Source organism: Parasteatoda tepidariorum, chromosome 11 (assembly GCF_982258835.1).
Source record: "Parasteatoda tepidariorum strain Cologne lab strain chromosome 11, Ptep-v5.0, whole genome shotgun sequence".
Lineage (NCBI taxonomy): Eukaryota > Metazoa > Arthropoda > Arachnida > Araneae > Theridiidae > Parasteatoda > Parasteatoda tepidariorum.
Genome location: NC_141765.1, coordinates 33,624,120 through 33,646,005, shown reverse-complemented (window position 1 = coordinate 33,646,005; position 21,886 = coordinate 33,624,120). Strand labels below are relative to the sequence as shown.

General features: G+C 28.8%; 1 protein-coding gene across 2 annotated transcripts in view; it reads left to right on the top strand.

Moving 5' to 3' along the window:
• The first annotated feature begins 6,444 nt into the window (after positions 1-6,444).
• The window catches only part of LOC107450096 (sodium- and chloride-dependent glycine transporter 1), a 55,038-nt gene continuing 39,596 nt past the window's right edge, over positions 6,445-21,886 (top strand). For both annotated transcript variants that reach the window (XM_043042129.3, XM_016065820.4), the window contains exon 1: positions 6,445-6,594. In XM_043042129.3, coding sequence (XP_042898063.1) covers positions 6,571-6,594 — 24 coding nt within the window. In that variant the 5' untranslated portion in view covers positions 6,445-6,570. The remainder of the gene's footprint in view (positions 6,595-21,886) is intronic.

Genomic DNA, 21,886 nt, shown 5'->3' with positions numbered 1-21,886 from the left:
TGAGGGCTCAGGTGATAGAGCGTTCGACTTCCAAAGAAGTGAACCGGGTTCGAATCGCAACGATGGTATGTCGGTACGAATTCTCGCATGGACCACAGTGCTGACGTAAAATATTTTCAGTGATAGACGGAGCATGGGTTAGAGCTGCTTTGCCGTCAGACTGAAACGTGGGAGGTTTTGTGGTTTTCCTCTCCGTGTAACGCAAATGAGGGTTAGTTCCATCAAAAAGTCCTCCACGTAGCCAAATTTCTCCCAATATTCGATCCTGGAGTCCCCTTGTTTTCTAGATTGATTTTAAAATTACAAGGCAGCGGAGTTGAACATTAGTAGTCGTAAACCCAAAATTGTGTCTGTTGCTCACACAACGATGATTATAAAATAAAATAGTAAACCAAACAGATAAAATCCAAAAAGGGGTGATTTCACATCACACATCCTACTAAGGTATTTGCAATATTCATTAAATAGTAAATAGTTATATCAGATTTTTTTAAAGAGAATTTGGCTAATTCAAATAAATAAGCATTTATTAATTTAAGTCAAACTTATTACCATAAATATTGGGATTTGGCACAGATTTATCTCGCCATGAAAATATGAAGAATCCATGCAAAGTTGGTCTGTTCCCATTTTTATTCTGGTATTATAAAAGTGTTGCAAGAAAATCATTTACGTAATCAAATGTCATCCAAAAGGGAAAATTTAGAGATCTTGATTTATTCAAAAACATTACACCATTCATACTACAGGGAAGTTTTGGGATTTTCTTAATGAGTATATTTGCAAGAATTATTACCCATTAACTTCAGAAGATAATCTTTTAATTGGCATCTTTACTTTTTATGGTTATAGTTAAAAAACGATTTCTACGTCTTAAAATAATTAATAAGGGAATATATATATATATATATATATATATATATATATATATATATATATATATATATATATATATATATATATATATATATATATATATATATATATATATATATATATATATATATATATATATATATATATATATATGTAAAGAGAGAGAGAGAGACACACAAAGAGGGCAAGATTAAATTCATATGAAAGTTGCTAAGAATTAAAGTACTTAAAAAAATCATTTAATGAGAGAAGTTTAAAATTTTCTCCTAATCGAGTTAAAGAATTTTATTTAGTTTCAATAAGAAATCTTGTTTGGAACAATACAGTGAGAGAGTTAACTCTTATGATGGGTCTGAAACCAAGAAAATAATTCTCCTAAAGAAGCAGCATCTATTTCATACAGATGAAAACAAAAAAAAAACATCTTGTTAAGAGTTTTTGGAACTCCAGAAGTTTTCTAAGCAAATTAATTAATTTTTGTAGAGTCTCTGTAAAGGTCACGTTTTCTGACACAAAACATATTGTTGCTGACACGTCCAATAAAAAAATAAAATTTTTACTGAGAACAGATGTCACGGAAGAATTATAAAAGACTGAGGGATTTCTATGGTTTCACCGGATCCCCTATAGATTCTAATTTTGAGTCCTATAATGACCTTGAAACTAAAAAAACTGCGGTCACAAGCGAAATATCCTTTTGAATAAAGAAGTAACCCTATCCTGAAACAACAGAAGAAATTATTTTTAGAGATAGACGACATACTCACAAGAAAAGCCATCAACCAAAGAAAAGAAGCATTTTTATTTTATTTATTGCCTGATAATTAAAAGCAGTGTAGTAATTTTTATTATTATTTTTCTTACTCCATTTCTTAGACTTCTGAAATTCGTATATATTTGAGATTTGCCCGTATATATATATTAGGGGGACCGGAAAGTAATATCGTTTCGGTGCATTTGATATTTGTTATCAAGATTTTATTTTTAATCAATAATATATTCACCCTCGACCCTTCAATGAAGAATCGAAATAGATCGAAAAAAATGAATCGTGTTTTAGGACTACTAACGAATATTTGATGAGCAGAAACGACATTACTTTCCGGTCCCTCTAATATACATGTACTCTACCCCTACATAATGGAAAAGACAGTTTAAGTTTTTGACTTTTTTTTAAAATTTCTCAATAAATACTAAGGGGATTATTTTGTAACTTAAGAGGTGTTTAGCTTATGTGAATTTTCTCGTTTAGCAATAAAGTTTAAAGCTTTCAGAGATTTGAGGGACCTACGATAAATTACGAAGAAAATCATGTATTTCTAATCACCTTATGCCAGCTAATCAAGCAATAAGCTTGTAACTTGTATCAATCACTTTGATTGTTATTTGCAATAGCAGCACAAAATTTCGTAAACTTAGCTTAAATATTTTTGGAGATACAGACATTTTTATGAAGCATCAATTTTTTTGTGTTACGCTATTTTGCTATAATTTTCAAATTATTCAATGCAATTACACAAAATTTTTGGAGAAATTTAAAGCATCTTCCATGGGATTCACATTACTGGATACCTCTGAACACTGATATCTGAACAACCGTCACTCGTTGCTTGCATGAATTTCGTATCAGGGTGTATCTTAGTCTTTTTTTTTTTTTTTTTTCTTTTTCTTTCAATTTTTCATCTCCTTTCTGCAATAATTTTAACTGATCCTTCGTAAACATATATTCGCCCATCGGTCATCGCATTCAAGTCATTGTTAACTTTTAAGCCTTCATTCAATAGTCAGTGATAGAGTAGCCAGTGCAGTTGCGCCTACTACAGATAAGCTGCATCTTTCATGGGTGGTCTGCAGGAATTGCAGGAATCTTGTTTGATTGAAATTTTTAAACATTCATACAAAAGTGAGTCATAATTTGAACAGTTCGATTTTGCCTTCTACAGAAAAAAAAAAGGTGCATCTTTCATGGGTGGTCTGCAGGAATGATAGGATTCTTGTACTAACATGCATAATAAACGGTAATTCTTGACACATAGGTCAGCTTTCAGTTTCAATAGTTCGGGAAAACTGTCATCTCTTGCGCGAAAAATTGTGTGCGTTCGCTTGAACAGAATTAGTTAAACGATTTTTTCTCATTTTTTTAATTTATGTATTTTTCATTTTTTTGCTTCATGTTCTAGAAGACGCTAGAAGAGCTGATATCTGAATAGGAACTTAAGTAAATAAATTATCAAAATATGAGTGATTATAGCAAGCGAAAATCCTTACATTCCTACATTGAAGAATGAAATAAAAATTATTTAGTATAATAAAAGGAAATTAAATTTCGAAAATTAGCTTCGCAACAATGTGGTAAAACGCAAACAATTATAATTTTTTTTAAAGTGATGTTTTAATAAATTATTGCAATAATAATAAATAGCAAGTAAGTTAACTATTCATTTGAGTCTTCTAGTTTGTAACTACGTACTTTTTTTTACATTTTTGTTGTTTGATGTAGTTTGTATTTTTTTTTTCGAACAACTAATTCGTTTACAACTCTGAATTTCTGGGTTTTTACTGTGTATATATTTTCTACCTCATTTAAAAATTCAGCGTACAGTTTGAATTTTTTTCTACAAGACAACTTGCATGCTTCTCATCATTAAGGATTTTTTTAACTGCTTCGTTGGAAATTTTTTTAACATTAATTTTTAATTTTTTAAGGAACCTTGAACAGTGGACTCACGAGTTAACGGAAGTTCGAACACGAGTAACGAAGTTCACGGAAGCTTCTAATTTTGGTGCCTGTTTTTAACGGATTTTTTTTTTTTCTTTTTTACATCGATTATGATATGAGACAAAAATCGAAACTTTCCCATTTATATTTTATCCATATTATCTAGTATTTCTTTTGTCTATCTATTTATAATTAAAAAGTGACTAAAACTAACTACCAAAATAAAATTATGAAAATAAATATTAGATATTAATACTAGGCCCAAACACTGTCCTCGAATTAGACCATAATTTATGCTACAAGATTTTGCACCTGTATTTAAGTCAGTGATCTTCAGACTATAATTTAAGCTTAATTTAACATTTTCCAAATTTTATTGGTAAAAAATGTATAATTCTGAATAATTTACTTTAATTATCATTTATGTAAGTTTATATTTAAGTATTTTACAGCAAAAGTTTTGAATTCGAACAAAATGTTTCCTGTAAAAAAATAATATTATTCAAAGTATAACTTTTTTCTTATTTTCAAATTTTGAATTTGTTTAGTATAATAAATTGAGCGATATGCAATCTAAACACTTATCTGATTTTATTTATTTAAAATTTAAGAAATTTTACAAACTGATCTACGCATTTTATAACGCTTTGAAGCATAATATGGTTCAAATTTGCCGCAGCCTTAATATGGTATTAAGTTGAACGGCATCATACTTCTTAAGCTTGACTGATTTTTTAGTTTGGTCCATCTTAAACTGAAACATGGTTCAATTTATCTCCTTATTAAGATTACAACAAATTTGAACCTTATTACAATTTAAGGTACCGATATGATGAGTCAAAGTCGATGTGATTTAACTGAAAGAGTACTTAAAAATAAAGCTATTATTTTAAGGGATGTACACGGATTATAAATATGTTGTCAATTTTATATAATTTCTGATATTGTTAACTCTATCAGAAAATTTAAATTAAACAATATAATAATTTATATAATTATATCTAACATTATCCGATGTTATTTAAGGTATAATTTAAGGTACCGATATGATGATTCAGAGTCGATCCGATTTAACTGAAAGAGTACTTAAAAATAAAGCTATTATTTTAAGGGATGTACACGGATTATACACATGTTGTCAATTTTACATAATTTCTAATATTGTTAACTCTATCAGAAAATTTAAATTAAACAATATAATAATTTATGTAATTATATCTAACATTATCCGATGTTATTTAGTCTGCGACTCGGTTAATGGTTCGAGGATCTGAGGCCGACCAATCATCAAGCATGTAGCATTCTTATTTTATTTTTTTAATTATTTTTATTTATTTACTTTTTGAGAATGGTTGACTACTCGTTATATCTCTGAGGAAATTTTCAGTGCACAGCTGTGAAATTACAAATGAAAATTAAATAACATGCTATGAGATAAAATAGGAGCTTGAAAAACACTATTTTGAGAAAATTTGGTTAAAAAAAAAAATTTAAATTCTTCTTTGGTGTGTTTCTGGAAGAAAACTTTTTAAACATAAACGCTTGAGCGCAGCTTGTCCACTGTACTGTGTTGACACGGCTTTAAATTCTAATGTGAATATTCCGTGTCGTTGCCATTTATCCTTAATAATTACAATGAAAGCTTTCAATGCAGTGCAATATTTTGAAGCAAATAATGAATATTTAAATGGTTTTCTAAACTATAATAAACTAAGCAAACTATTTCAAAACTATAATCAGTTAGAACAAGCTTTTTTTGCACCTTATTATTTTTTTTTTTTTAATCACCGACGTTGGACAGACTTTACACAATCAATGAACAATGTGAGAAGAGGGGAAAAAAAGCAACACATTACAAACTGTTCATATAATGATGTGATTTTCTCGTTCGGTCTTTCTTTATAATTCAAAGGCCTAATCTAAAATATGGTAATTAATTAAATAAGATGATATTTTAAGTTACGAAATCAGATACAAAAATGTATTTTGTTTTCTGAATAAACGTACCTTTCTTTGGATGAGTTTGAACTGGATGGGTTTATCCTCAAATAATTATTAAAAATTACTTTTTCTGCAAAAAATCATTTTTAAATTTACTTATTATTTTTATTTAATAAAGGCCAAAAAAAATTTCGAACTGTGCGGTATACAGATTTTTACATCATTTTGAAGAATGTTACATTATATGGTAAAATACAAATTTCAACGAAATCGGTCAATCAGTTCCTGAGTTATAAAGTATTTAAAAAAAAGTCGCATATTTAAACTTTTGGCATTCCTCCACGGAAAAAATCGCCACTACCACACGGCCGAGCACCCATCAACTTCCACGTAGTTCTTTTTTATTTTATTTTTATGTTTTATTTTGTATATTTTTTTTAATCTTAAAATTATTACTTAAATTCTATATCTCTAATATAATCAGATTTTGCAATGAAAGAAAAGCAGATTTTTAAAAAAAAATTAAAGCCTCTCATACATTTGAAACAACTTATTTAAAGCCTCACATAGTTTAAAACAACTTAAATGTATAGTACATCTCTATGATACAACTTAAATGTATAGTACACCTCTATGATACGAGATTTTACATTAATTCCATAGTTTTATTCGATCTTCATTTACTCGGAGGAAACATAGTTTACCGGGTTTTACAAAAATTGATCTTAGTATTTTATTTTACAACTGTTTTGAATTTCTATTTAAAATTCATGTTATGGACTGTTTTTGATTCCATAATTTTTTTTAAATGTTATATTTCGATGAAAAAATATTGAAATATTTCGCCCAGATTCACGTAAAAAGAAGCTCTCCTGGTCTTTGGCTTTATTTGGCGCGATTATATCTCAGAGACAGTCGCCAAAGCCGGCTTTTCCCCCTTCACTTCCCAATCATTTGTCACTTTTTGCCTTGTTCCTCCTAAATTCGGAAGTAACTTTAACGTGCTCTCTACTTGGCTTAATTCATCGATCGTTATGACTCGGAAAAAAATCTCAGAGGTGAGTTTCTGTTTTCAAAATTAGTTTAATCAGTTCTAATTAACACTTTTATTTTAAATATAATCAATAATTTATTGCACACTTCAATCAATATTTACTGTTTCTTAAGCGTGCTCTCCGATGACATCTAATAAAATTAAATTTGTTCCTTGCTATATAAGATATTATACTTTAAAATTATATTGAAATTATTCCTATGTTTGATTTTTGAATAAATACAAATATTTCCCTAATTTTAAATGCACACAAATAAACCTAAACACGTGTTTGTCTAATTTTTCAAGTTCATGACGTTTGTTTAGAAAGATTAATCAACAATGAAAATCGTTAACACTGAATTTTTAAAATCATTAATTTTTTTAGTTCAATAAAATCTGAATTAAATATATGCAATGAAAATAATTCGATTTTTGTGTATTTTATATTAAATTATTGTAATAAATATATCGCATGTAAGTATTTTTGTAAATCATGATAGATAATTGGGAATAACTAAATATTTAAGTTACCATATAGAGTTATAAAATTTTGTAATTGCAATATATATCAATTATTGAATAATCTAGCATTATTTTTAATAAAAATAGCCTTTATAAAGCTTGTGAATCATTTTACATAACACGCTCCTTCACTGCATGGCTCATTAATATTTTCCGTAATTTATTTAAAATTGCAATGTTTTTGTTGATCTATTTATGAATATAACTAAAATTTCAATAGAATAATTTATTGGGAAAAGCATTTTCAATCGAGTGTTGCTATCAATAAATTCAAGTGGATTTTAGTAAATATAATAATCAATAATTAAAATATTCGATGCAATAGTGAATAATTTTAATCTCCATAAACCTTTAAGATTGTGTGTTTTATTTAGATCTAATTTGCTCATCGTCTTTGAGCTTTAAAAGACAAGTTTAACGTGAGTTAAATTTGTGTTAGTATTAAATGAAAGTTTCCGTTGACTAATCGATTAACTCCACGCGCTGAAGTTTTTTTTAATTTTAAAGCACTCAATTGACTCCTAAATATGTAGATTCAAAGCAATTTTTCTGCTTATCAATATAAACTTATTTAAATAGACAAAAAAATTATAAAAAATTATTTATTCCAAAAATTTTAAAATTTGTTAATTCAGCTCATTATTTATGTTTGTTATACACAATCGATATACATGAGTTATAATCTATTCCAAATTTAGACATATGAATAATTCAGTTTTTGAGTATTAAGTATACATTACATAAAAGGCAGCATGATTTTAAAACAGCTTAGATGGGACATGAAAAGATAGAAAAAAAAGGTGGTGCATTCATGCAAAATAGCCTAAGCATTTAAACAGGAAACTACTATTGGTTATAATCGATTTATTTTTAATTCTTTTTTCCTTATTTCAGAAAATTATATTTTTAGTGATATTTTTTTCATATTGATACATAAAAAATGCATATTTTGTGAAATCAGCTAACTTTTTACAAGAAATATATTATGTGATTAATTTTCGAACTAGCGGTGATAATTTCTGATTTAAATGTCGCTAAGTTCACAACATATTTTGGAGCAATTACTTTTTTTATCATTATTTTAATTTACATTATTATACGTTTTTAAAAATATTCTAATATCAGGTATAATTATTTTGATAGCACAATTGAATCTTTTTATTTAACCTTAAAAATGCGAAATAAATCCTAAAAAAAGATGTGCATATCGTGAACTTGAAATAATTGTGCAAGAAATAAAGCCAAAATTTCATCATTAATAATAATAGGAATTTAAATATATTGTTTTTAACACTTTATTTAGTCGCATTTTCTTTTTGAGAACATTGTCAAGTGCCGCTATAAAACAGTGTAAGTAAGCAAAAATATTTTGTTTAATTCGAACTTTTTTCTTTGAGATTATACATGCCATCAGATATTAAATAAATCCTTTACTAGTGTCTATTATGTTATTATTATTTACATTACATGATTAATTAAATAATTTAATAGCAATAAAATATATTATTCACTGGTGCCATTATAAGAACATATACTTGTTAATTTTTCCTAAATCAGTAAAGTCCATTAAATTCGAGATATAAGTGGAAGCCTAAGTTGAAAGAAAAAAAAGAAAAATCTTATTCATTTATTTTTCAAAGAGGCTGCTTCGCAGTAACCATGTTTAGATAGTTTTGAGAATTCCAAAAAAATAAAGCAATAAATCTGTGATGAGCTGACTTTAACCTGACTCACGCATTCTATGAAGAACACATGTTTCATAGAATCTTGCTTTTGAAATAAATCTCTCAGTTTTTTGAACATTTTCTTTGTTATCTGCACGAGTAAAATTTTCTTGCTTTCTTTCTAAAAGAAACGAGTGAAATTTTCTTGCTGCTTTTTTTCCAGAGAAAATTGTGAGCAATTTTCTTCCAAACTTTAATTTTTGCAGCTAAAATATTTCTATATTTTTAAATGAATGCTTCTTTATACATTTTTACAGTAAAAAGAAAATAAATTAAAAATCCCGATTTTACTTAAATTTGCAACTCCGGTAAAACGAAAACAATAGAGATAAGAATTATTGATCTTTTCGGCCTTCTGAATATCCCTTTTCTTATAGGGCTCTCTGAATAAAAAAGTGAACAACAAAAAATAAATTCTTAGTAAATTAACACACCTTCATCAGTCCTTATCTTTTTCTACTATGAATTGTATTGTAAGAAATTGCAAATCAACAGAGAACAAGGTTAAGAACTAAGCAGTATTCGTTGGCACAATTGGGCTAAAGAGCAATCACGATATTGAAACTATGTAAGATATTCACTTCTTTTAACTCCTTGAGGGGGGAAATTGCGTTGTACTGTCCCCTATTGTCAGTTAGTCTTACAAAGAATACTGACTAGCCACCCTCACGCATATTTCTATTCTGACATAGTTGCCAAAACCTGATTTGAAGAGAAAGTGGAGGTTGCTAAGCCGCTTACGTGTAAAGATGCTGCAAGTTCTTACATTTAAAAATTGCAGTTTCTTATTTTCAGAGTAGTAAAGGAGATGTTGCTTTCTCTATCCACCACCTGTAACCCTTTGACACGAAATTTTTATTAAATATAATTTTTATACTTTTCTCATTATTTTGTATTAATCTAGATCAAAATAAATGGAAAATATTATATTTAGCATTTTAGCGATTTATAATACAGCATGAAAAATTAGCGTCATTTTCGGCATTAGAGGTAAAATCTTCCCAATACGGCTCACTTCTAAACAATATTTTTTCAAATTTGCACTTATTTAGATCTAAGAGAAACAGTTATTCATCGTTAAGATTTCTTTAATTTAATAAATCAATTATTGATAAATTTTTGAATATGAATGAAAAAAATTTCAAAAATTTTTTTGGATTTTATATTTTAGTACAAGTGCAATTCCGATAATCTAACATATTTTTAGTGACTATTAGACTGCTTTTTATAATTAGAAAATACCTACTTGTAATTAGAGCGTCAGAGAAAATTTTTATTTACATAAAGGGACACCGGTGTTCCATCCGCGTCAAAGGTTTAAGGTCGTTTTTCTGGTAGAACAATGGTTTTCATTTTCTTCCTTTTTTTAAGTCATACAATTTAAGCTTTTAATTTAAAGTTCAGAAAAAATGATTTATTAAAACTTTTCTGACAACGTAAATAAATATTTTTAAAAAAATGCGTACCAGAACAAGAGGAACAAAGCGAAAAAGATGTTTGAACGATATTCAGCTCAGTAACTTCAGAAAACAAAGAAACTACTAAATCAACCACACTAAAAATAACTTCTGAATTGCTTTTCAGAAAAAGTCATTTTCTTCGGAAATCTTCAGAAATTTTGAAGATTTCGCTTTTTCTTTAAAATATCTTCAGATTTTTCGTAGATATTTCATAGTCATTTTGAAGGTTTTAATTTATTTTTAAAATATAAGATGATTTTTTGTATTTCTTGACGACAGTGTTATTTCTCTCAATTTAAAATTTTGTGTTATTTCTCTCCATCAAAAATTTTATGTTATTATAGTTATAGAGCGATCTAAATATGTTTATTTTTTTAATAATTATGAAAGACGTTCCGTTGTGTGAAAAAGTACACAAGTCAGCCAGAATGAAAATGTGAGGAAAGAGAAAAATTTTGAAATTCAGTTAAAATGTTGTTCCTTTATTAATTAAGAGTTTTCTTAAATTACAAACTTTCAAAGACTTGTTAAACTAAACTGGAAAAAGAAATATAAGGAAAGACTTAAGTGGTACTCTATTTTAGAGAAATCTAAAGCCCACCAGGGGCTGTAGATCTAGAAAAGGAAAAGAAGATTAAACTGATGCTTTTTGGATTTTAGTACTAAAACTAAACTAAACTCAACAGCCCTCGATGGCGCGACAGCCCATCGAGGGCTGAGGCCTACTGTGCTCATCTTAGTTTTCTTGACCTTGGGCTCTAGGGTGCAGGAGCAGATGTTCCGGTCAGGTGGTCAGCCGAACGCGCGGAACACCCAGTGTTTAGCTCCCAAGCTTATCGACCCACTGAAGGGATGAAAGGCTGAGTCGATCTTGCCCGGCCCGAGGATTTAATACCGCATGGTTTAAAAATATGATTGCCTTTATGATTAAAAAAATTAATATCAGTGATAAAATTGTATATTAAAAATTATTCTTTACGTGGAATTAGGTAGATTTAAAATCTCTTGTAAAATATTTTTTGTTAGTACTATAAGTCGTCCAGAAATATGACAAAATTAAAAGAAATAACGCACACAGTAAAAATAGCATTAAAGTTTTTTTCTGCCCTCCCGTTTCAACTATCGGGGGCTTATTTTTCAGATTACGGCTAAATCCCGCTTTTCAATTATGATGAGATAACGAATTACTTTAGGATGTCAATCAAAATTCTGACCTTTTTTTTTCATTACCAATCGATAAATCAATCGAGAAGGACAATATTTTCTTAAAAACTTTGTCAGTGAAAAATATTGAAGCTTATGAAAATTGATACTAGCTATTTTCAATACACTTGTTTTAAAATGTATAGATTGTTTTGAGTATGTGCTCCCAATGTATCTGATTCACATATTTTTGTCATCCAATTGCCTTACTAGTCATCTTCAATTTTGGAATTGCATTTCTGTTAAGGTTTTTAAGTTTTAAATGTACCTGTGGTTCATCATCTGAATACATGAAACCTTGGTAGATTTGATCAAATCAACGTTTTATATGCGTTTGAAAATCACGTTTTACTTCAAAACAGGCCAAGTCCTGTAGACGGTGAGTTGCAAAACCGGCCATGTCTATGTTCACCGAATGTTGCTTTTAATCAAAAATTATTACTTATTGTTTTACGATATTTAATCATATTCACTAGTGAAGCTTCTAATTAAGTTTTCTGTCCTCCCTCCCCCTACTATGAAGAAGTTTATGGCGACAATCATGGGTGCCACTTTTCAATCCTGAGGACTGAAATCAGTCTTGAGAAAACGCCAGTGAGCCGAATTCCACACTAAAATTAATCACTTCCCAAGGGGCCGGGATAGCCTGGTCGGTAGGGCGCTGGGCCCATATCCAAGAGGTCGTGGGTTCGATCCTCGCCGGCCGAAGACTCCCCGTGTAGTAAATGGTGGCTGATGCACGTTAAATCTGTCGAGTCTCAAAGTCCTCCATGTTCCCACAAGAAATCAATACCTCTGGGGGTACTGATCCAGGAGTTTCCTTGTCTTCTGGATTGGTTCAAAATTACAAGGCTACGGATTTGAACACTAGTAGTCGTAAACCCCAAAATTGGGTCGGCTGTTCAACGACGGTTATAAAATGAAATATCTTCCCAAGAGCCGTTTTGGCTTAGGGGATAGAGCATTGGATTCCCAATGAGGTGAACCAGAATCGAATCCCAGTGATAGCTAGTCGATACGAATTCCGAACCTGACTCGCATCGACTACAGTGCTGAAGTAAAATATCCTTAGTGGTAGGAGGATCATGGGTTAGATTCCCCTTGCCATCTGACTAACCTTGGGAGGTTTTCGTGGTTTCCTTATCCATATAACGCAAATTCTGGTTAGTACCATCAAAAAGTCCACCATGTAGGCAAATTTCTCCCAATACTTGATCCAGGAATTTTCTTATCTTCGGGATTGGCTTCAAAATTACAAGGCTACGGGGTTGAACCTTAGTAGTCGTAAATCCAAGAATTGGGTCTGCTGTTCAACTACGGTTATAAAAAAAAAATCTCTTTCAAATATGTTTTCCAAATTCTTCAAAAAAAATTTCCCTAAAAATTTTTCAAATATTTTTGGTTAAAAATATTTTTTATCGGAAACATTTTTTGAAATTATTGCGAAATAATCAGATAATGATGTCAATAAAAGAATTGGAATAATAAAACTTCGACGTCTTCAGTGTTGAATCTGCTTAAGTTTTTTTTTTCCCTGATTTTTAGAATTGTTGAGAGAATCAAAATAAAACACTCAAATTTAGATTATTTTTAAAAAAAATATAATAATAATAAAATTTGTAGAGCTAGGACTAAAAATTTATGTTGAAGTGAAAAATATGCAGAGAGGAAAATCCATGCCCATGAGGATGGCTTCAAGAAAAAATTGGTAGTTTAATTTTCAGCAAATGGTGTAAAAAGAGATACCAGGTTTCGTTTTGTTTGCTGTAAAAAATAATACAGTTTTTTAAGGAAAAAATAAACGAGTCATTGATAGAATATTGATAGAAATAGTCATTGATAGAATATATGGGCCATTCTCAAGGAAAGATGCTTTTCGTGGTCATTGAGAAATATACTTCTGAAAATTCTATTGAACAACGCTAGACTGTGTTAATTAGTAAAAAAATAAGTTCAGTCTTGAAAATCTTTTAGAGTGGCATCCATGGCGACAAAGTCTTCTAATAATATGAGGACATAAAAGTGATCCCACCTCATGAAGTTCAATTACATGTACTTCAAAAATTAGCCTGCTACGATCTTTAATATTTTTAATAGCCTTAGGAGAATCCGGCTAAAATTTGAAAAAACAATCCTTTTAAAATACCGAATATCTGGAGTGATCTTTTGACAAAAAGGAGAGGAAAAACTGCAAACCAATTTTTTGTTTAAAAAAAAAAAAATTGACATTTTCTGCACTCTCGTACAGATACCTCAATAAGAAAAGAGAACAATGCAAACTTATTTATAGTTTATCATGTTAGTGTCAGCCATCTTTTATAAATACTTCTCTAAATTTCCAAAAATTTGACAAGTTGTATATACCTGTCTATATGATTTACGAACTTTTACTGAATCTATTCAAAACTTTTTCTTTGTGATTCTGAGTAAGCAATAGTTACACACTCCACCTATTCAAAGTCTCATTTACATTGTTTAAAATAAAGTTACAGCTTTGTTATTATAGTTCTTTTGAAATGGGCACGTGTATGTTTGTTAACATGCATACATAGTGTTATTCCATTGTAATGAATAGGGGAGGACGGAGGCACAGTGGACCACCCTCTTTTAAATCTATTTCTATCCAACTCTTTTTGCTCCTATGAAGTTTCGTAAGGGATAACATGGTACTAGTTATATAAGTAAAAAAAAATTGCATAGCCACAGAAGCCATTTTGAGCAGATTTTATGTTTTGCGCTACTTTAGGTAATTATTTCACCTTGAAGTTTTTTTAATTTTGTAGAGATTGAACTACTCCCTATAATTACTGAATAGTATTTCTAGAAAAGTAAAGTATTGTTGTTTCCATATTTTTAAAAATTATTTGAACATTTGTAGTTCATGTAAAATTTCAGTATTATTTCTTTTGCTTACACGTGGTACGCAGCCACCATTCAATGTGCCTAAAAGTACAAATTTAATATCGTATTTATTTTAATTAAATTTACATGTACAAAAATTTTAAAAAATAATTCATAAAAATAATAAATAGCTTAATATTTTAATAAAATAATAAGAGGCCGGGATAGTCTTGTCGGTAGGGCGCTGGGCCCATGTCCGAGAGTTCGTGGGTTCGAACCCCACCGGCTGAAGACTCCCCGTGTAGTAAAGTGACTGATGCACGCTAAATCTGTCGAGTCGCAAAAGTCCTCCACGCTCCCATAACAAATCAAAACCTCTGGGGGTACTGGATTAGAGATCGATCGTTCTCTGATTCAGGTCAAAATTACAATTTGTGGATGTATGAATGGGTCCGCCCTACAAACGGTGGCAGAAGTCGACTTCTTGGCCATAGATGGCTCCACTGAAAAACAAGAAACGCACAGTCTGCCTTAAATTTGCTCGGTTTCACCAAGCAGGCTTGCCCGTGTGGCAGGTGGCATTAGAAACAACAACATAAAATAATGAATTTCTAAAAATAATAAATATTAGAATTATATATTTACAAAGAAATAAAAACAATATAATAAATTAATATATATATATAAATAATTACAATTTATTATTATATTGTTATGTAATAATTATATTATGGTTCTTCCTGATCTATGCGTGTCCTCAGAAAATTCGAGATCGTCATTTTCCTGTTAGTCTTTGAATTTTTCATTAACAAATTTTAATATTCGATGATTTTGCTTTATTTTCGCTTAATAGAATTTCTTAGTTTCATTTCATTTTTGAATTGAATATTCTGATTAATTTTACTTTTTGGTAATTTAATTGCATAAAATACCCACTAGAAATACTCATTTCACTAGAATAGTAAAATAAAGTAATTTATGTTTCTTCAATACAAACCACTAAGGTTAGTCCACTGTACCCTGGAGGTGGATACAGTGGTCCATTTCATGAGTGCACAGAATGTTTTTTTTTTTACCAATGATGCATTACAATGAAAAGATTAAGACATGATAAGAAAGGTTTGAAGAATGTTTGATAACTTTTTTAAGCATATTGCTTTGTTACTTGCCCCCTATTCCATGTAAAAAATTCCGTTGTATCCTGAAAATAGTTAGTTTCCTTCAAGCCTTTTACTCTTTGACACAGATGGGGCATATTTATTTATATATTTTTTCTGACTCTCTAATTACAACAAAAAATATATTTTGGTATTTTTTAATTATAATTAATCTAATAGTTAGAAAAGAATTCTGTTACATTATCAGAATTATATTTGTACTAAAATATAAAATCTAAAACAAATTTTGAATTCTTTTTCCATCCCTATTCAAAAATTTATCAATAAATAATTTTGTAAATTAAACAAAAATTAATGATGAATAACTGTTTCTCTTGATGTAAATAAGTGCAAATTTGAAAAAATATTGTTTAGAAGTGAGCCGTGTTTGGAAGATTTTACCTTTAACACCGAAATAGACGCCAATGTTTCATGTTGTATTTCATAACTATAAATTGTTAAAATACTAAATATAATATTTTTCACTTATTTTGACCAAGATTAATACAAAATTATGAAAAATGTATGAAAAATATGTTTAATAAAATTTCTGCGTCAAAAGGTTAAAAGGTTCTCTATAACATAAATCTTTTTATTTGGGAATTTTTAATTTTTTTAAAGCATTTGGAGGTCTAAACAGAAATGACGTTTCGTGAGATAGGGTAGATTTTATTTTTTAATAAAGTACTGCTTTTATTAAAGAGAAAAATAATCATGAGATTACATTAGTTTGATTTCTTATTTTGCACCAGGCTTGTACTAATAATAAAAACTATCCCTACGTGTTTCAAAAAAATATTTAATCCATTTCTGTAAGAGAGAATGCTATAAATACCGAATGAATTCTTATTCACATCTATCTCACTTAGGCGCACAATAACTAATATCGATCGTTCTTGCACTAATCGAAGTTGTGTTTTTCCCCAGCTCTTAAAACAAGTAACAAAAATTAGCTACGACTTATACTTAATTTGTTATTGCACATCAAATGGGAAGACAATTTTGATTCATTCTGTATAGATTTGATGGTTATCTGAAAGTTATCAGACTCAGGTAGGACTATGAATTATATTAATTCCCCGTTAATCCGAAAAAATTGTAACCATTGTCTGTTTGTTTCAACCAAAGTTAGGATTACCAAAAATTCTGATATAAATAAGTTTTTTGATATCCTATCATAGAACTTATCCTTGATATAAACTTATCACGCGCGTTTATAAACATATAGGAGTATATTGGATATGTTGCCTGCGCTGCTTCCCTTTTATCAGAGATATCAAAATACTTGTCTATAATTTTTCTTCAAATATTTTCTGGATTTTCTTAGGAGAAATTATATCTTCCGTTAATGAACCCTGCAGAAAAGTTTTTATGGTTAAAACGGACCTTTGCCAAAATAGTATATAGTTAAAACGGACAGTTTTTTTTTTTTTTTTTTCCTTTTGAGGAATTCAAAAATGGACTTTTGTTTTGCGAAGGGTTAGTTTTTGTGATAAAAATATTTTATCCCAAAAATGAAATTTTCACAAAACTTGTCTTTTTGAGAACAAAGTTAACTTCTTTAATTCACTATTTCAAAACTTAAAATACTTGAAAACAAATCAACTCAATATTCTTAAATGAAAGTAAAAAACGAAAAATAGATAAATATTTTGCTGTGCAACATAAATGCAAATTATATTTTAATTAAAGAAATTGCATGGGCTCTAGAATTTTTTGAAATAAAATCATCGCATTATAGCTCTAAATAAGGTTAAGATGACATTCAGTTCAGTATATTTTTAGCTTTAGGACATTTATATTTCGTGAATTAGAGATTTTATGAATGTTAAATCTTAAAATAGTGCTTTAACCTCTTTTTTTAAGTTACAAAAAATTAGAAACAAATTTCAAAAACAGTAAACAATTTAGAAACCCACTTTCTAATTTCGCGTGTTATTACAATATTGTATTAAAAGTATTAATATTAAAAAAAGTTTGAAAATATCAAACAGCAACTAAAAGAAAACAACGATTGAAAATTAACTTGGATTGACGATAAAATCGGCTTAAATAAAGAGCGTCAAAAGGGATGCTTAAAATGCCTGATTCGAAAATCGCAAGTCATTATAATAGCAGATTAAAAATATCAAGATTTTCGAAATCCCGTGAAAAGGCGTAGCAGTAACTGCTGGAAAAACGATTAAAAAAGACTCTTTAGATTTGTGTGCCTTTTATTTGCGGCCCAATAAAGGGCACATTTAAATACGCTATTCAGGTGTCATATTAATGCGTATGAAAGATATCGGGATTTGCAAAATTTTGTAGAAATGCTTAGTAATAGGTGCTGGAAAAAATGCTCCGAGAAACGATCCTTAGAAAAACGAATATAAGTCAAAACTTAGTTATGAGTTAAGCTTATTTATACGTACTTGGAGGAATGATACAGAAATAGTACCTAGTGAGAGAGAGTACTTAGAAAATACAATATTGACACAAATAAAACACGTCAAAAGTTATTACTATTTCAAACTAGCGAGTGATTATAATGTATATATTAAAAAGATCGGGATTTTAAAAAACACGCGGAAATCCTATAATAGCCTCCAAAAACACGATCAAAAAGTAACTGAGATTATCTGTAAACTGGACACAAATAAAGAGCTTTAAAAGCATGGTTCAAATTAATACCATATTAAAGATGCAGTTAATTAGAACCATACACACTCCACATTTTCAAGAGTGTAAACTGTTTCATATTTTTCAGTTGTGTATAACTGTTAAATTGTATAATGGTATGTAAATTTGTTGTTTTCTTTGTTAGAAAGGGAAGAAGAAAAATTGTAGAGGTTATTATTATATTTTTTTTTAGTACTGTTATCCTTTTAACCACATTTAAAAAATAAAAATAAAAATTTGGTTGTCCAATTAATTACGACAACTGTATTGAAATTTCTATTTAAGATTGATATTCAACTATAATGATCTTTATAATTTGCCTTATTTTTCAATAACGATGTCTTATATTATTTTTAAGCACGGGACGGTGGTATAAGAAAAATAAAAACTACCCAATACTCTGCAATAGAAATAGAATTTGAAATAGAATTTTCAAAACAGCTTAAAATGAACCCACATTATTGAAAGTTTTGCCGCATCTTTCCTTAAAAATAAATTTTAGTCTTGGATAAATCAAAAATCTAAATTGTTTCAGGGAGAGGTATTATAATATTATAAGCAACTCGATTGATAATTCAAAAAGGTTGTACCTATTTTTAGAAGAGTAAAGTGTCTAGATTATCGATTTGATGCCACCAGTTCTTCCGATTTTGATTGAATTTCCTGAGAAAAATATTGATTATTTTTTACCGTTATTTGAATCATTTTTGTGACTTATCATTGAGAGTTATTTTGTTTCGAAGTAAGTGTAACAATTATTTGTTTAAAATTCGCATGAATTCTTTCCCCTTCTCAGGAAATAAAATACTCCCAGAACAATAAACTACGATTGTGGTGCGATTAGGTTGTTAAATTTAGTTAATCATTTGATTTGGATCGGTTAAAAATTATTTAGCTTGGCTACGGTCAGTGTGCGGGTGGGTGACAACTTGGATCAATCTGCGTAGGGACCGAGGGTGTGCGGTATTGGTCCTCGTTAAACTGTGCTACCGTAAAGTGCTCGACTTCGCGCGCAGGTCGTCGGGCTACGGAAGCGGGGTGTCATCCCCTCCGCAGAGGATCAAAATTGTGATGGCATGTCTTCGGATCATCCTCCGGGATGTTTCCCAGACCGTCGCCAATAGCCCATTGTGCAGCTCTAGTGCGACGTAAATTAACAACAACAACAACAAATTATTTAGCTGGGTATTTTCGAAAATAACTTAAGGAAATTAAATCAGTAACTTGAAAAAATATTTCTTTAAATTTATGTTCCTTTCTTTCTTTCTTTTTTTTTAATAAATTGATTTCAATGCTTTAATAACTTCTAATACGGTAAATGTTGAGTAACTGTATTAACTGTAAAAAATAAAAGTACATATTATTGTGAAAAATATTTTCGAACAAATTATTTAACTAGTGAAGCATTGGTCTATTGAACTAGATGTATACTATTTCTTCTAAAACTTATTTCTTCAACTTCAATAGTTAAATATATATATATTTGGTTTCGAGGTTCTACAAATATTATGCTAATAACTGCAGTCGAAATTAATAAATACCATTGGGTGAAATATGGAAAAGAAAGTATAAATAAAAATATGCAATTAAGGTTGTTCTAGTAGGAGAAAACATTTTAAAAAAATTGATTACACAAATATTTTCATTTTTAAGCATCTCTCTAATTTATCCTTTAACGAAAATATTTTTATTACACTGACATTTAAGGAATCCAACTTGCAAATCGAGTTAATTGAGCAATCCAATTTGAAAAAAAAAATAAAGAAAAAGAATTTATTTATTTTAAATTATAAACAACTTCAATGTTTTTTTTTTTTTACTATTAAAAATTTTTTTGTTAGTTTCACATATATTTGACAAATACGCAAGCTTATTAACATATATATATATATATATATATTTTTGGCTTTGCCTACTCACACTAATATATGAGAGAGCAGCAATTATTATTGTTTCTAAATATTCAACAGTATATTTAAAGTAATTGTCTTAAAATCTCCATTCTCGTGGTACTTTTCTTCACTAGGCAAATACGAATTCCACAACCCTCTAGTGCTCTTTCTTGCTTTTTTTTATTTATTTACGTTTTGATTTTTCGTCAGATTTAGTTGATGAATATTTGATTTTATTATTTTGAACCAGCAACATTTGAGAATAATACAGCTTAACCGCTTCCGAATGTTATGCCACTAAACAGCATTGCCAATTTTTAAAATTTCCGTGTTTGTAAATATTTATTTCCAAAAGTTAGAAAGAGAAAAAAAAATTTCACATTTGATCATTTTTTTTTAACTACTTATGTACTAAAATTCATACATTGTAATTATTTCATTACAGAAAACTATCTTACAAGTTATATAATATGATCACTCACACCGAAATATTTTTCATCCTAAACAACTTGAGTTCCTTAAACTCGGTAAATAAGAAAACCAAGCACGTATTTAGAAGTTTTCATCTTGCTAAGATAAAGTAATTTAAAATTCGAGGTGTATAAATACCCTAGAGAAGAGTTTCAATTTATTCAAGGGTCAAGGAGATGGAAACTATTTTCAAATGTGGTCTGTTTTCTTGAATTTATTTATTTATTTAATGGATGCATCATGTTTACACAACAAAATTTATTTAACATTTATAAAAATTATATAAAATAATTGAAATCCCTATTATTAAGCAATAACCCGCACATAAGAAGCGAGGTCATTTTTATATTATATTCTATTTATTTAAGCGTGAAAATCTTCTTCACAATTCAACAAGTAACAAAATTTTATAAGTTCAAAATACCGTTAAATACGCTTGCCGGAAATAGCATAAAATTTAATTAATTTCTTCTTTCCGTAACAGTCCTTTTATCCCTATCAAATTTAGAGCCTCAAGGAAAAAAAATTCATATTCAATGTCTTAAATTATTCTAGTAATCAAACAGGAGTAAAAAAAAATTCATCAAATAATTTTTAAACGCTTACAAAAGTAAATTACATAAAAAAAAAAAGTTCACATCTCCGATGTTATTTATAAACATATTTTTCATAGACATATTTTCATAATTTATTTATGTTTACTTTTTTTTAACCTACATAATAACGCTGGTTTTCTGTGAACTTCACTACCTTTCTTATTGTGGTATTAGCACTAAATTGTTATCTCTTCTTTTATAAATTGTTTGTTATTGTAGTTAGTAATTTGTGACTTTTTAATTTTTGTTGTTATTCGTAAGACAAAATTTTAAAAAAAGGAACTTCAGCTGAGTGTAGAATTCGTTTATTTGTAAAAACATTGAATGACATAGAGTAAAATGGGATAAAAACTGGAGTGGATCGAGAAGAAAAAGAATTGAATAACAAATCGAATGGTGGTTAAAACAAAAAAAGTTAATAAAATTTAAAAAAAATCTCAAAACTAAATAAAACGTATTTCATGCCTACCATGTCTTAAATTATTATAGTAATCAAATAGGAGTAAAAAAAATTTCATCAAATAATTTTTTAACGCTTACAAAAGTAAATTACATAAAAGAAAAAGTTCACATCTCCGATGTTATTTATAAACATATTTTTCATAGACATATTTTCATAATTTATTTATGTTTACTTCATTTTTTTTAACCTACATAGTAACGCTGGTATTCTATGAACTTCACTACCTTTTTTATTGTGGTATTAGCACTAAATTGTTATCTCTTCTTTTATAAATTGTTTGTTATTGACGTAGAAAAAAATTTATCATTAGTAATTTGTGACTTTTTA